Source organism: Malaya genurostris, chromosome 1, assembly GCF_030247185.1.
Source record: "Malaya genurostris strain Urasoe2022 chromosome 1, Malgen_1.1, whole genome shotgun sequence".
NCBI lineage: Eukaryota > Metazoa > Arthropoda > Insecta > Diptera > Culicidae > Malaya > Malaya genurostris.
The window spans coordinates 143455730-143472760 of NC_080570.1; the positions used below are offsets into that span (position 1 = coordinate 143455730).

Here is a 17031-nt window from a genome sequence, read left to right on the forward strand (position 1 = left end):
ACACGTTTCTCGGCCCATGTTACTTACATATTCAAACAAAAACTCTTATAGAGGGATTTTGTCGAGATACTCAGGATATATACCGATGGACGATGACTTTGGGTAACATCTCGGACGGAAGTTTCATGTGTGCATCTCCCACAAACATTTTTTTTAACTATGTTCGTAAGAAGATTTTCAATTAAACAAGCAAGTTGAAGCTTCGGACAAGTTTCCGTTATAAAAAAAAGTACGGGTGTGTAATTCCAGACTGGATGTCGTGAATACGACTGACACTCTTTCTTTATACTAGTTGATCGATTGTGTGAATTTGGAATTTGAAACGATACATCTTAACTAAAGTACAGATTAGTTACATTAAACATTTTGACACACAATTAAATATTATGAAATAACTGATTGATATCGATTATTTCATTTCGGATTTGAATATTTCAGTGAAAGAAATTATCAAAATGCTGTACGGGATTAATTTCTGGTAGTCAGAAAGGCCACTCGTTCAGTAGATAATCGGACCTGATATGTGCTTGACTACCTCAAAACCATCGTCCGGGTGTGAAAAATGGCACGCAAACGTGATGAGTTTTCCTTATTATTTCCACTTTGTTTCTCAGTTATTTATGGTTATCCCATGCTGGTGAAAATTTAATCACAAATTCCAGATCATATTTCCGATAGTTTGTAGAATACATTATGTTGTTGGGTTAAGTACATCAAGAGATATTCATGATAAAATTCTTGCACAGGGTAAATTTTGAAAAGGCGCCCCATAGTAAGTAAGTCGTATTCACGACAAAAAGTCCACTAACTTGAAACTAAATTGCAATAGTTCAATTGTACTGTCGCCGCCAAAAGATTTGGACAAACCGATGTCATCAAGGACCAACATAAATACAAAACATACAACTAGCACAGTGTTTCTTTAAAGATTTTACTTTTTAAGCACAATACATATAATCTTACATTTTGCACGCGATATTATTTTTCCTTCCGAAGATCTATCCACTTTTCAATTATTTTGCTTGAAATATTTTCTTGTTTTCAATTACTTTATGTATATCTTTTGTGTCAACAACATCTAATAATAATTATCGCTTAGTTCTGTACTTCTACGGTCTGTTTGTCTGTGTCTGCGGGTATGCGTTGCTTCGTTCGTCGGTCACAAATCTCGGCAGCATGGGGACGACTGCGGCCTATCCCCCTAGTGCCGACTCCAACCTGTGCTGTGCTGCTTATCACACGGACGTACTACGCATTTTGGTTTCAGTTTCAATTCTAAAAGGCATCGTGACGTATCGCAAAGTCTCTGTATTTGTATGTGCCCCAATGTGCTCCTCAATTACTAGGGTTATCTCTGTTGTATATTAAAGGATTTCTTTGGACGTATATTGATTCTATTTGACTGTTTGTTTGCAAATGTTCTTCACTGTTAGGATAAATATTTATATATAGACTCGAATCGTTGTTACCTGCTATACGGTGCGATTCATAAATATTTGTAGCATTCGCTGACTGATACTAGCCTTTGTTAATATTTGTTTTTTTTTTTCATAATCAAACAGGTTTTATATGGTTATATGCTCGGATTGGTATACTTCGACTGTAAACTTTTTGTGTGAGTATAATAACTATGTTTTGTTCTTTATGCTTGATAAAGTAGTTTAGTGATCAAATTGTTTCATCGTCTTTTACTGATATATGCAATTTGTAATCGCTTGTAATAACGCGTAAAATGTTCCTGCTTTCAGTGAAATACTTTGGGGTCAACCAACTTTCAATTGACTGTTTCTTTTATAAATTCTTTACTTCTAAATGTCTTAAGTCAACTTGCTCCTGTTTATTTTTTTCTTTCCAACAGCACCGACAGTTGTGATTTCTCAAACTGCCGGATAGTTGGTTCATATCTTTATCTACGTCGTTTATGAAACCGATATAATTCTGCGCAGGGTAAATATGTATTTTTTTAAAGGTTTAACAGCTTTCTGTCATGGGAAAAATATCCATTCTCTGCTGCTAAGATAGATTCAATCAAAATAGGTATTTAAAAAATCTCTTTCCAAACATCTTTAAAATTCTTGCGTTGCAATAATTTGGCCTAGCTATCTTCCTTGAAATTGAGTACTATGTGTAAAAAATTAGAACCATTGCGTTGGTATGATACTAAAGTTTGTAAAGCACATTGATTCAAAGACGTGTGATATTTTTATCGAGTATAGGTTTTTTTGTACATATAAGCTTTAGTTTCAATCTGTGTGTCAAACAAACCAGCAGATACTGTTTATGGCACTATTCTTAGAATAGCTAAAATTCGTACTTTTATTTTTTTTCCTTTCCATATAAGATAAAAAAGTTCACACAGAACATCCATCTCACTCGTTTTGATTTAAAAATGTACGTAGAACGATGATTACAGCAAAGCTTATTTCTGGTCTCGTTGTATTATTCATTACCATTACAGCTCGTGATAAATTCTTAGTGGGATGGGGCGTACATTTTCCTACATCATTAAGACACATATTACGGTAAAAGACATTTTTCCTGTTCCTGTTGGTGCTTGCTCTAGCACAACAATCGACGTTCAGATCAGAAATGGTGTAACACGCACTCTATATGTAGCACAAATAAATATCGGAAAAATCTGATCGTTTTCGTTCCGTGTCATCGGGATGTGAGCCGACATTGGCCGGCGCACGTCAAACGTTTAGCGTTAGAAACACGGAGAAACCTCAAAAGTATTTTGTTTTAAATAAATGTTTTAGATTTTTTTTTGTTTTTAACGACACATTGCACACCTTTTTCAGTTACTGAAAATTATCCTTGCACGAGCCATAGTATTGACATGTTTGTATTTTTTTTTTCATTTTCGCTATTCGATGAATGAATTTGTTTCGTTTCTTCGTTGTTGTAGGGATTGCAATGCTTAAAATAATTCCACACATCGGCTTGTTATACACCAGTTATTCGAAAAAGATGCTGGCAAGCTGAATAGCGTTGCCTTACTGACCTAGCGTTATCTCCACCAACAATCACGATATACTATTTTGTTATGCTGTATTTACCACCGTGGACACTCGTCGACTCATTTGGCTCATGTATGACTTAGGCTGTCACTTTCGTTCTATCATTTCTTTACTACTCTAGACCGCTCTCATTTCTGCAATCAAACATTTATTATTCGGCACAAAAAAAAAGTAAAAGTAATAAACTATACGAAAAAGAAAATACGTAACCAGTAAGTTAACACAAATCGTAACATCTAATTACCCTCAGTTTACACACAATCGAATGCATATGTTATGAACTAACATTATCGGATTTACACTTTTGTTTCTCGGGTGTAGAAGAAATGGAAACTACACGGTCACTATCAGGTCTTAAAAAATAACGATTATAACGTAACATCTACATGCTTCCAGTATCGGGCTTGCAACACCATCCACGATCCTTCCAAACAGTAATAAAAAAGGGCTGTGTCAACGAACGAAATGAGTCGGCTCGGAAAGAAAGAATAACTCTAAGAAAAAAAAAATAAGGCACAACATACAGTTAGACGGTCCAGGAGGCGATACTAACTAACAGGACATAAAAACTACTGTGTATCTATAAAAAAGGTAGAAGAAACAGGTAATGTTTGATTTTCGTTCCAGCGATTGATGAGGCTACGGCCTGTGGGTTTTCGTCGATCCCAGGAAGGGAGGTGGCGCTCAGGTGTACGACGACGCAAACATATCGATGTTCTCCAGCTCCAGATCGGCCAGCGGTTGATACGGCAAATGGTTTACCTGATCGGTTTCCAGGTTGTATCTGTGTCCGGCCGAATGCGATGGATGTGTGAGTTGTATGAGTGAGATTACGGTTCCAAAAATAAAGTATGTAATATTTAGGAGACAGAAAACAAATCAGAAACAGAGAAAACCAAATATGATGTTCTTATAATCGTTGGGTGGTTGTTGTCCAAGGTAAATGGGTAGACGGGAAGAAGTGAGGGAGTTGGTGCTTTAGTTAGTAAGATTCTATTGTTTAAGCTTAAGGTTAATGCAAACTACTTTGTTACTAGGCACTCCAAAATCAAAATTAAAAATTAAATTCTACACAAAACTGAGCTGTAAAAAATATGAACACTTTTTACTAAATAATGCTAGTTTGAATACTTGCATACAAACTTTACTGAACTATTATTCCTATCACTACTAAGCAAAATAAAATCCGTTCAATCAAACTACACAAGATACAGAAATTTAACTTCCATTTAGCCATAATATCGTAGTATATAAAGCAAGAGTCATTTAATATCGGGACACAGTGTTTATTTTACTGTAGCGCTCCTAGTTGTCGGATCTAGAATCTCTTGACACTAGCAGGTCTTGAAATGTTTCCTCTTTCATTTATTCTAATCACAAACAATGAAATATTTCCTTAAACAATCTATCGGAATGATTGAAACTTTCGCATTCGTAAAACTTTTGCGTGAAAAGTAACCCGCTTGTGAGGAATTCTAACAACCGTCAAAAGGCTGACTGCATTCCGGTTGCTGTCAAAATTGTCCAGGCGAAATTGCGTCATTATCTCGCCTTCCTTTCTTGATCATTTCTCTCTTATTTCTTTTTTCTTTTTTTTTTTTATTCAACTTCATTTTATATTCGTCAATCCCGCATGTACATACAAAAAACGAATCTTAAGGATTTAATTGGAATATGGGTATGTTTGGTAGTGAGAAAGCAGTGTTATTGGCAATAACATTTTTCATAATTAGTATATATGAAGGGCAATAACTCTTATTGCTGTGCTTATTGTACTTTTTATTGAAAAAATAAAACCAAGACGCTAAAAACGTAGAATCGATTCAAAACGGTTCTGTCAATCTTGTATGGCAAGAATCCGACAGAAACAGAACCGTGAATAATCGCTAGGCGAAATTCTCTGCCGGAAACGGTTGTTGCATTGTTGCAAAAATGGCTGGCAGACATAGCCAGCCGTCTGGGGGGAAATTTGCCCGCCGCGTACAAGTGGGAAACCGTAAACTTCTTTAACACTAAACTATATTCAGATATTGAGGCTATGTAATCAAATTCTGTAAACGAAATTCAAGGTTTATTCAACTACTGTGTGGAATCAACTACCAAATATATTATTATTTTAGCACAGAGGCAACTCAAGCGAAACATTTAAATACATCGATGGAAATTCTAATTTAAAAATAAAAAATACCTATCATTTGACTTCATTTTACTTAATTTTCAGTTCTTTTGAATCTTTTCTTTCACTCGCTCCTGCCATTGTTGTCTAAATACATAGAGCAAAACCACTCAACAGCGAGAGTTTTGTTCAATAGGCTAAAATTGAGTAAACCGTATCAACCTAAAATTGAGTCAATACGACTCAACTGTAGAGTAAATATAACTCATCTCTAAGTTTTTTTTGCACGTGGCTTGCGTTAACTAAAATTAGGTTATTGAACGGAACCCCCAAATTGGGTGGAATGTACTTTAAATTCGGTTGTTTTGCGGTTCCGTGTAGGTATTTTGACAGCATTGGAAGCTCGACGTCAACATTTCAAATGAGCCAATGACAGATTCTGTTTGTTTAATAATAATTCAAATCAAATAATTCTTTTTTTTTTTGGCGTCCAAATATTAAATGATTTATGTTCTAAACTTATACTGATGAAGATTTGATATTAAAAATCCTACTCAAAAGGAAATCAAAAGTATTTTATACCTCTTTGAATTAACGTTTTATTTTAAAGTTGTTTTATTTAACCGTGTAGACATCGGGTACACTGAACCAAAAAATTAGGCAATTTTCAATACTTTCTACCCAATATCGGAGTTCTGTTAGATAACTTCCTAGAAGCTTTCTAAGCGGAACTCTTGATATTGAGAAATTCTGCTCTTTGTTCTCTGAGGTAGGAAAATGCAAGTAAAATACACTCAAAACGAGCTGTGTTCAAAGTCACAATTTACATACAATTGTTCAACTCGTATTTAACAGTATACATGCAAACGAAATACAGTAGAAATGTCACTACAATCAAATTGAAATTGTGAAACTATATACAATCAAATAAACAATACAAGTGCCATTCGACTAATCTTGCTTTGACGTCTCCTGCAATTGTCCTTCGTCTCCACTTATTCGCCATCCTAAGATAGGATAAACTTACTGACGATTTGTAATCGCATATATTTTTAATTTTCCTACATGGGAAGTAGATAACAATTATAATTTGCTTGTTTTTTTCCAACATCGATTCAAAAGAAATAGTTGCTAGACAGATCAGAATAGAACAATATGTTTCTTGATTTTATAGACTTACACACTATACATCACATTTAGATTCCATTGTTTTGTTCGAGCCTTGAGCAAACAGAAATGTTATCACTTATCCTTACCAATAGCTAATCTCTATCTAACAGTAAAAAAATTGTCCTCTATGGACAGCGAAAATCTGCCACAATATCATTCACTATAATAGGAAACATTCGGGCTCACTTGACGCCCTGTTTGACGGGAAAACGAATAGAATAACATCAATCTGATGTCCTACAGTTTCTTCTGCTCTAGCGGTTATCGTTGTCTTTTGTGATATTATAATTGCAACATGCCCTCTACGGACGGGAAGTCAAGCCATTGGAGGAGAAATTTTCGCGGTGAAAGCATAAATTCTAACGAGATAACGGACTGGTCAGATCTGAGGATTTTGTACGCAACGAGATCTGGTATTGAAGTGAAACCTATCTGTCCAAAACAGTTCGACAAAAAATAAAACAAAATAGACTGACGTTCATCCAGGACATATTTCAATCGTGCGTTCCTCTTTATTTTTCAATCAATTCTTTATCAGTTATTAGCAGAATTTAAAAGAAAACCCAACAGAATACCCTATGAAGTTTTTCGAACTGTTGACGTAGGCATACACAATGTCCTACGTCGTTACCAAGCATTTCCGAACAACGAACGAGCCTCAGAATTCACAAAGACGTATGTGATTTGACAGGTCATATGCCTATAATAAGAATGTGTCAGTGAAAATATGTCTGTAGAAAGCGGTTGGTACCTTCTACCAGAAGCCACGGTTCTCCAGTTCAGTTTTGGCCTGATTTGGCTTCTTGTCACTATGCGACATCAATTCTGGAATGGTATAAGTTACAAACGGTCAAAGGTCCGCCATTTTACTAAAGTCTCAAGTAGTTGAAGCTGTCGATCAAAATTCAAGTCATCAATTCAGGTTTAGAATCTAGATTCAAATTTAGGCCTCAGCTCTAGGATCCCGGTCAAAGTTGAAGTCGCGAAACCAGGCCCAGAATATCGATCCCGAATCGAAGTCTACTTGTCAAAGCTCAAGTCCAGAATTCAGGTATGGTCCTAATTCCAGAGCTACAATTCATTTCCTAGTCCGGAATTCAGGTTCAAAGTTCCGAATTCAGGTCAAGTACTACTGAACAAGAGCTCTGAGCCAGCTCTGAAATTCTGGTCCTAATTCAAGTGTTCCTGCACTAAGTTTGTAAATCTACGAAAAGAATAGGTTACAAAATTGTTATTTTCTACTTGACTTTTTTAATGCGGTTTTTTCAAGCGGCTTCTGAATTTACGCGGTTTTTCTAGGCGAATTTTCAACGTTTCCGGTATTCTTGTTTAGTATTAGAGATGCATGAAACGTCGAGATCTGGTGTTATCCCGATTTTTTTTAAGTCAACTCATGCATTTCTAAGACATTTGGCATCAAAACAAATTCTTCAGTTTTGCACCTTTTTTTCTACGCCGATTTTCGAAATCACGCGGGTTGTTTTTGCAGATGTTAAAAGTTACGCGGTACGTATTCCCCGCGTAAAAACGACCTCAGTAGAATACGAACGATTATTGATAGTCGGAAGTGTGAAAGAAGTGTGAAATAAGCATTTCAATTTTATTCGTATTAATGTCCTCCATACCTCCAGTTGTGTCTCTGACATTACCAACCCGCCTTTTGTTGTAATTACCTGAATTGATAACTTCGACAGCGGTTAACAACAGTGGTGCAAATTGGTAGCAGAAAACAAAACAAGAAACAAACTCAAATTATCTACGTACTTAACAGCAAGAACAAAACTAAAGGATGTTCAAATAATAGTATCTTTTATTGAGTTCAATGCACAGCAAAAACAAAGGAACAAAAGAAAATAATCACTAACCTATGTATATTAATAACACTTCAATTCACTAATCCGTTCGATAGGACCGATTGCCTTCCGAGAGGCAACAGACGGATAGAGGGGCCAGTGTTGTTTTTAGGACCCGCTTTCTTGTGTTGGTTGTTTCAATTTCAGTAAATTTTTCATACATCACAGTTATATGGCTTTAAGAAATTTTGCGATTTGATAAATCCGATTTGGTGCGGTGTGTCCAGCAATCTTAGAAAATAATAAATACACAAGTTACAATCAGCTCTTAAGCGGGACAAGTGGTGCATATTTTTTTTTCAGTTCACGATGGGTCAGCTTGCTAGCTTCAGTATGTTTGGTTTTAACGTAATCCTACGTCAACAAAAAATATCACACTTCTCGGTTAGGAAAATACAACACTGTTGAGGATTCCACGTAAATTATCTGGATTCCAGCAGGGGTGTTTCGAAGTTGTATCGAAAATCGAGATTTGTTAGGCTTCTATTCTATGGAGACCATAAACAAGCATACACGTTTTATCAATAGTCAAATCGCTTCTCAGTTTCATCGACTGAGCTAATTACAGCAAAAAACTCGAACAGCAAGTTTCAAAGTTAGCAAAACTAACGAGGTTTGACAAATTAACCTACAAAATAAACAACTGCCTGTCAGGTTCGTTTCCAATGCAACCACTTGACGCCCCGGCAATTCAAGAGAAAGCTCTCTTGCACCGCGGCAGCGAGGTCTGCTAAACACAACAAACACTCACACACAAGCACACATCTAGATCTCACTGATCGTCGGAGCTTCCATTGCCACCATTGAATAGATTGCTGTTCAACTGATCGATGGAATCATCGTCTACGGGACCTCCCTGGTAATCGGACAGCATGCTTTCGACCAACCTCTGAATAGTTTCATCGTTGGCCGAGGTGCGCATCGTTAGCGAGCTGCTGCTGTTACTGTCTCTCATTGGTTGGTCATCGTTACTGGATTCAACGACGCCGCCGACGACCGCGCCACTACCGTTGAACTGTTCCACACTGGCAGGAACCGTCTGCAAAGGACTCGTGACGCGTGGAAATTTCTTGGCCGACCCCTGCGAAGAGGTGTCCGAGAAGGCAGGCGATCCGATACAGGCATAGACAGTGCCCCCGCTGCTCACCGGGCTGCCCACGTTTGTGTTCGCTGACTCAATCATTCCGTAGCGGAACCCCTCAAGAACGTTCGGCCGGGGTACACTCCGTTCGCGGTAGGTCACATCGGTCACCCTGGCGTCGTAGGTTCACAAGGACGATAAGTAATAAGCATATCAGTAACTGAAGTATCGAACGAAGCTTAAAGGAAAATGGTACAAAATACACACTCTCACACACACAAATCGCACCTACGGTTTTACGGGTTTTACTGGGCGATTCGATGGTAGTAGCTTGTAGCGATTTTTTAATGAGGTGAACTTAGGCAGCAGTGGCAGCAGCAGCAGCAACAGCAGTCGTAGCGGCACTCAACAAATGCACTAGAGGCGGTGGATGCGGATTGAATGAAAAACTGATCTGAATATGTGTCAGGTGAAAATGAATGAACCTTGGCCGGAATGAGCAAACGATAGACGAACAGTACACACGCATCCCCTAGGACGAATGAAACAACAGACGAACACATTACGGGAACGAATGCAAGTGAACTGCCAGCCAACACATGCCAATTTAGTTTGTCCTTTCGGTATTATTCTCTGGGGCTCAACGGCAACAATTCTATAGCTTCATTCAAGGAGCTTAAACAAATGAAATCAAATCATTCCGCAATCGTTGGAAATCAACAATTTACTCCATTACCATCCTGGTCGGTCAGTTTCAAATTTACTCTACCAATCTCACTTGACTAAACCCGTTCCTCCCGCTTGGGCTGTGTTGCACTTGTTGCATAGTACTTTCCTCTTTTTGTAAAAACGTGCCAGTAGTATAATATAAGGGACAAATAACATTATCTATCAAAGGGATTACTGGTTAGTAACGTTATTCAACATCATCTTTGCTAAAAACAAATTTTCACATTTTCCTATACTCGGTAAACATTTTCTTTTAATTAGACTAGAGAAATTTATCTATTCACCCTGTAATTGTTTTCGTGGTCTTCTTTGTCTGCTTTCTCGCCTACTTTGTTCCACAGTACATTTCAGTTTTCTAGGAACTTCTGTCTCTAGCTAGAGCTAGCTTAGCTCTAGTCGCCGCACTTTACCATGGTTTTCACGAGGTTCTACTACGGTTAGTATAAAGCTAGCTTTGCTAAAAGGATTTCCAGCAGGTGGTGGAATTAGTAGTGCAGATTCAGTGACTAGAGATGCATTATGGTGCTATTTTGATAGCTGCAGGTTGTTGGTAATGTACAAAGAAAAAAAGGAGACGGATCGGAAAGAAGAAAGAAAAAAAAACATACGTTGATTGTTGTTATTAGCGCGTTTTGTTCTAAATTTACAACGTTTACCTAAATGTTAGACGGCAACTACTAACTACTATCGTGCAACGTTGGATTGTGGGAACGGTATTGGCTTATATTAGACTGGGATTGCAGATTTTTTCCACGGTAGAAGATGTTCAGAAACACAAAACATTGAGCCATAGAGATAACGGAGGGAATGTTTAATATTTTACTATTTTCTCCAGTATGTATAAATTAAAAATATGACATGAAAACATGATTAATGAATCAAGGTGCGTTAACTAGCTTTGTTGGTGATTCTTGAGCCGATATGAAGTTTATAATTGACTGAATTCTCGATCTGGACTCCGAAACTGAATTTGGCAACTGAAATCGGAGCCAGTCCCAGACTCCGAATTTAGTTTTTGAATCCGATTTCAGTTCCTAAATAAATTATGCCAAAAAGTACTCCAGAGTTGTAAACAGCGGGAGAATTATACAGATCGGTTCTTTTCAGAACCATTTGAATATTCCCTAAGAATTAGCAATAGAAATTACAGAGTTCACACAATAAATCAATTAATACAAACGATAATCGTGCTCCAGTTATGTCTGTGACATTACCCACCCGCCGTTTTTTGCATCGAATTTTTACTGCCGGTGAAAAAATGTTTATTTACTAAATCTCAAGCGAACAAGAACTTGTGTTGATCCCCAACCCCGCACATATGGTCTGAAAGCTTTTCTGCCCCGAAGAGGTGAATGACCTTAAAATTAAAAAATCTATTTAAAGAAAAAACTTGTGTGATCGCGGTGGCAATGCCATACCGGCCGCAAAGCCAGGTCGCTCCGGAAAGAAAGCATGGATCAGCGTGGAGTTATCTGGTATGAACTTCTAAAACCTTGTGAAATGGTTAACGGTGAACGATACCAACAACAGTTGGCCGTTTTGAACTGTTCTATATGCCAAAAACTCTAAGAATAAGAAGTCGCACTCAACTATCACATCGCACTAGAGCCCCCAAAGCTTTGGTTGAGTCGTGCAACTGGGAAGCTCTTACTCATGCAACTTACTCGCCAGGCCTGCTGCCATCAGATTACAACAGGTATGCATCGATGGGAAACGTACTTAATGATAAACGTTTCTCACCTTATATAAATGTGAAAGAATGGATCGATAGATGAATTGAGTTCCGTCCATCACATATGTCACATTTAATCTACACTGAAAATCGAGTTTATCATTTTTTTCTAAGAAAAAATCGCTCATTGTCGGACTCTTTTATGAGCTACTCAAAATTAGGTCGTTTTTTACTAAAACTTTGACTTGATGCACTTTAGTTGATTTCGGGTAGTTTTTGCGGCTGGTAAGAGTGTATGCTCTTCAATTGAATAATGAAGTTACGTCCTCTTTTATTTTGTTGGAAAATTTTGTGACTGCTCACCCAAAAATGGAAATTGACCTTCAATTCAACTTCCGTTTCCGAGTAACGTAGATAGCCGTGTAGTCACGGTAGCGGTTAGAAACTGGCTAAAAATAACACAGAATAACCAAAAATAGATCCACTGATTTGCTGTTCCATTTCGTAAAAGGCCACTAAAACGAGAGTTCGCAAGTCAAGGTGTACTTCCGTGCCGTAACTGTCGTGTCATAAACGGAACATTTGTTGGCGCTGTCCTTTCGGAGCTCACAACTCTCTGTCATAGTTCAGGAATCAGAACTAATTGGCTCAAGTGGAACGTTCCCCTAGTTATTTGAAGATTTGTCACAGTTAGGCCACAGAGAACAGACATCCAAGCTAGTATAATATTTTTAATAAAAAGTTGTGTAAAACATATAAGCAAAAAATCGCCAAAAATCACCGTCGCGTACGGTTTTGCATACATGAATTACCATTGTATGCAAGAGCTCAAACCCAAGGGCTCTTCAGTGATTGCTGGGCTGCTCGAAACGCCTCTGTAGGCGAATTGCTACTTGGTGATCACTTTGTCAAACAATCGATAAATTTGTTAAACACATTGACATCACTACTTGGATGGCTGTAGACTCCTGTGGTTAGACTGACTAATTGAAGCCATAGACAGAAATTATTGTGCAAAGAAACGGAACCATCATCAATAAGTATCACATGCTTCTTGGTTTTGCGGACGACATTGATATTATTGGTGTGGATCGTAGAGCTGTGGAAGAGGCATTTGTGCCCTTCAAGAAAGAAGCTGCGAGAATAGGGTTGACGATAAACTCTACCAAGACTAAGTACATGGTGGCTGGTTGAGAACTAGGTAGCTCAAACGGTTTAGGATCCGAGGTGGAGATTGATGGGGTACTATATGAGATTGTTGACGAGTTTATATATAGTTCATATATAAAAAGGGGTGTTGCAGCTACTAATAGGGCTTTCTACGGGCTGCGTAATCAGCTGAAGTCTTGCAGCTTGCAAACACGCACAAAACTTGCTCTATGCAAGTCGTTGATACTACCTGTCGTCTTATAATGGCCACGAAGCATGGTCGTCGATGGAAACAGATGTGCGAGTGACTACTCGGCGTCTTTTAGAAGAATCCTGCGCTCAATACTCGGCGGCAAAGAAGAGAATGGAGAATGGCTGAGACTCATTAATCATGAGCTGTACCAAGTATAGAAAGATGTGGACATTGGAAGGCAGCCTTCCGAAGGCTTATAAAACATGGCAGACTACAGTGGGCTGGACATGTAGCTAAAATACCGGAAGAGAGAATAGCCTACGTGACGTTCAGCAGAAAACTAGAAAGAAGTCATCGAGTGCGGAGGATGCACGCGCAGCGGAAGTACAGAGCGATTGGAGAGCGGCAGCTCAAGATCGAGTATCCTGGAAAGCTACAATTCGTTCGGTCATGTTCCGAAGACCGGATGTGCACCATTAAACTAAAGGAAGGTAGTATTTGCCGCAAAGCCGACCTTCGGCGAGCGAGGATTTCACATCCTTCATATTATTTGAATTGTTGTGAAGCTTCCTTGAACACTGACGATTACGGTTCGTTTGTTTGTTCTGCAATGCAAATCGCGTTCGGTACGGCTTGTTGAGATGGGTACGTAAATCACTCAAATAACCGACATTCAAATGCAGGATGATGATGTAACTATTGACAGGTCCACATAAAATGGATGATGAAGATTCCACCCACCGTTGAAAATTCGAATGCAAGAAATTGTCAGCCATTAACTATCTCGGACGACAGTGCGGCAAAGTTTGATGCATCGAAAAGTAAAAATTATCCGGCAATTCTAGTATTACTGGAATTAGAGCTGATGCGACGAATAAAAGACTCACACGACTACTAACTATTCAGCGTGCTGAGTATTATCCGTGCAATTTGTGTAAATGTGATTACGGTACTTCATATCATCTGATATGTAACTGTCACGCATTAACGCAACCACGTATTTGGGTTTTTGGTTCTTCATTCATGATTGAATCTGTGTATGGGGAACTAAATTTGAAGGATATTCTATAGTATCTCACCCAATGTGTATGGGGAACTAAATTTGAAGGATATTCTATAGTATCTCACCCAATGTGGCAAGGAACTACAATCAGCGGGGTTCATAGTTTTTCCTAGAGTGAATGAATGCTTTCTGTATTGACCTTAAAAGGTTTTAGCAGAGTGTTTGGCATCACTTATAGGGTTCGACGAGTAAGTATTAACATTGAAGATATAAAAATATAATAGGTAATAACATGTAAATACATAATTTCAGTTGAAGGAAGAGTCTTTTAATTTTATTCTACGATCCAGTCCAAACAAATTTGATGTTTAGTCATGACTATCAATTTTCCTTGAAATAAAATGTGGTAGCAAAACCACATGAAATTAGTTCTCGAATCACCAACGTAGCACTGAATTCCAGCAATGAATTCCAATAAAGTAACCAAGCACGTAAAATAGCACTGTGAAAAGCTTAAAGCTGTTATGTTGGTAGCTCAATCCAACGAAATCTCCTACTAAACTAGGGATGACAGATAGGATGAATGGCTTTCTTTATGGAGGAAAAGGGTAAACCAAACAAATAACCACCAAACACAAACATCGAACCCATCGGGGCAGTACTTACCCGCTGGTGGGGGTATCTCGTGAAGTATCGGGCGACTGCAGGTGGTTGTACGAGTTGGGCGTATTTGGATAGCTGATGGCGTTGTTGTTGTTCGGTCCGGGCACCAGCACGGCCCGCACTTCCGAGGGGATATAATTGCGGTTGCGGGGCTGTCCGGGTGGTGTCGTGTACCGATCGAACGCCTCGTTCTTCGGTTTGTTCGGGTACAGATAGAACAGGTCCTCGAAGTCACGTATGCGATCCGACAGTGACCGAGTGGCAAAGTCTTTCGCTGTGAATGGCTGAATGTGTAGAATCTGCGGCTGTCCGTCGTTGCTCTCGTTTACCCAGGCAATCGTAATGCCACCTGAAATCAAAGGGATTCGAACAAAATTCAACCCAAACTACGAAAACCCACACTTACCCAATTCACTATCCGAGAATCGAAGCAGAAACGTTCCCCTCGCACACTTGAGCAGATAATCTTCCGCCTTGGATTTGTGGATGAACCCGACTATGCTACCATCGTTCCACGGTCCCCGCAAATGTTCCCGGGTTACTTTCATGGCCGCGTAGAACCACTCCCAGAAGGTGAACGTCCGGTCGGGTAGCGGTTCCTTACAGAACTGGGACCACGTGATCGTCAGATCGTTCGACACCGGATACTGCAAACTCGCCCGGAATGCCTTCTCACACAGGAAGTGCATATTTTCGGGTGTCATCGGTCGGCCGGTCGAGGCGCGGAACTTTGTGTTCAGTGCTTCCGCCAGCAGATTCCACGAGACCTTATCCGGCACGTGGAACGGTACCCGATTGATATCGGCGAATGCATTGTCCCAGGTGATGGTGGCCCACGACTGCGGTTCCTGATTGCCGTGCACAATCACGACCACCGGAAGTGAGATCGTCCAGACCTGTGGGGAAAGTGCGAAGCAAATGAATACAAATTCAAGCATGCCTCGTAAAAGTAGTTCTTCAGAAAAGTTACATTATAATTATATTTGAACCCAAAACCGAACCCGAGGGGTCGGATTTAGCAAGAAAAAAAATATTTCAAGATTCGTTCGACAAAGCTAAGCTCTCCTAATATCTAGACATAAAAATGACAATTCGGTCTAAGAATCGTTTAAAAGAAATAAACTTAAAATTTTCTACTGGACAGAGGACAATTTAGGCTACCTACTCACTTCATCTCTGAAGTAAAAACCAAATTCAGGTCAAATTCACTCTCTAGACACTCTTTCTTTTAGGGATTAAGTTCATACTCAACTTGTAAAGAAAACTTGTGTTTTGTCCGCAGCATAAAATCGTTTGCTAAATCAGGAATTTACTAGCGAACTAGCCAGCTAATATTAGTTAACACATGGATCAATAAGTCCCGAGACTAACAATGGAAACAACATATTTTTTGCAAATTTTTTTTTATTCTTCAACATAATCACCTTTTAGGATGATACAATGGTTCTAACGTTTTTCCAATTTTTCAATACAATGTTTATAAAAAAATTTATCTTTCACTTCAAAATAAGCTTCAGTTTCAGCGATGACCTCCTCATTTGAGCCAAATCTTTTTCCCTGGAGCATTTTTTTTAAATCAGCAAAGAGCCAGTAGTCACTGGGGGCTGAATCGGGTGAGTATGGGTTGTGGGGAAGCAGATCAAAGCCCAATTCGTTCAATTTCGCCATTGTTTTCATCGACTTGTGGCAGGGTGCATTGCAGCAATCGCGGCACCGACTTGGAAAAAACCTTTTTCATGCTCAATTTTTCATGAAGGATAGTAAATACACTTCAATATGATATTTGTGTCATATCAGCAATCTCACGGAGCTTCACTTTACGATCTTTCATTATAAGTTTTGTCACTTCATTCACATTTTCCGGTGTAACGGCTTCCACAGGTCTACCCGAGCGTTCCGCGTCATTTGTGTCGGTACGACCACGTTTGAACTCGGCGAACCACCGACAAATCGTTGCTTTTGATGGACAAGAGTTCGAATAACATTTTTCAATCCATTGTTTCGCTTGCACGGTGTTTTTACCCATTAAAAAACAATGTTTTATCAAAACACGAAACTCGGTTTTTTCCATTTTTTAAACAAACTACAAAACGACTTTACTCCAACCTCGATAACTCAGCTGTTTCTGGTCGGATCGACTTAAAATTTTGACCCGTTTCAAGCAAAGGTTAGTACTCTAAAAAGACGTGGTTACTGGTTCACTGCGAGCGCCATCTCTGCTTTAGTCTCGGGACTTATTGATCCATGTGTTAACTCCTTTTGCGGAGGACATTTCCTTTACTTCTCTTGGAGACATAAGCCCTGGCCACAAAAAAAATTTTGTTGGCGGGGAAGTCGCTCATGTCTGTTGTATTTTTTCTAGCATAGCACTGCAGTATTCTG

General features: G+C 38.9%; 1 protein-coding gene across 9 annotated transcripts in view; it reads right to left on the reverse strand.

The window, feature by feature from the left end:
- Positions 1-917: 917 nt before the first annotated feature.
- The window catches only part of LOC131426012 (signal transducer and transcription activator), a 102707-nt gene continuing 86593 nt past the window's right edge, over positions 918-17031 (reverse strand). For 6 of the 9 annotated variants that reach the window (XM_058588397.1, XM_058588403.1, XM_058588399.1 and 3 more), the window contains 3 exons: positions 15056-15545; positions 14653-14998; positions 918-9412 (listed from right to left, as the gene is read on the reverse strand). In XM_058588397.1, coding sequence (XP_058444380.1) covers positions 8932-9412; positions 14653-14998; positions 15056-15545 — 1317 coding nt within the window. In that variant the 3' untranslated portion in view covers positions 918-8931. Of the gene's footprint in view, positions 10507-14648; positions 14999-15055; positions 15546-17031 lie in introns of those variants that run through there. The other 3 variants (XM_058588404.1, XM_058588405.1, XM_058588406.1) reach the window with 3 other exon arrangements.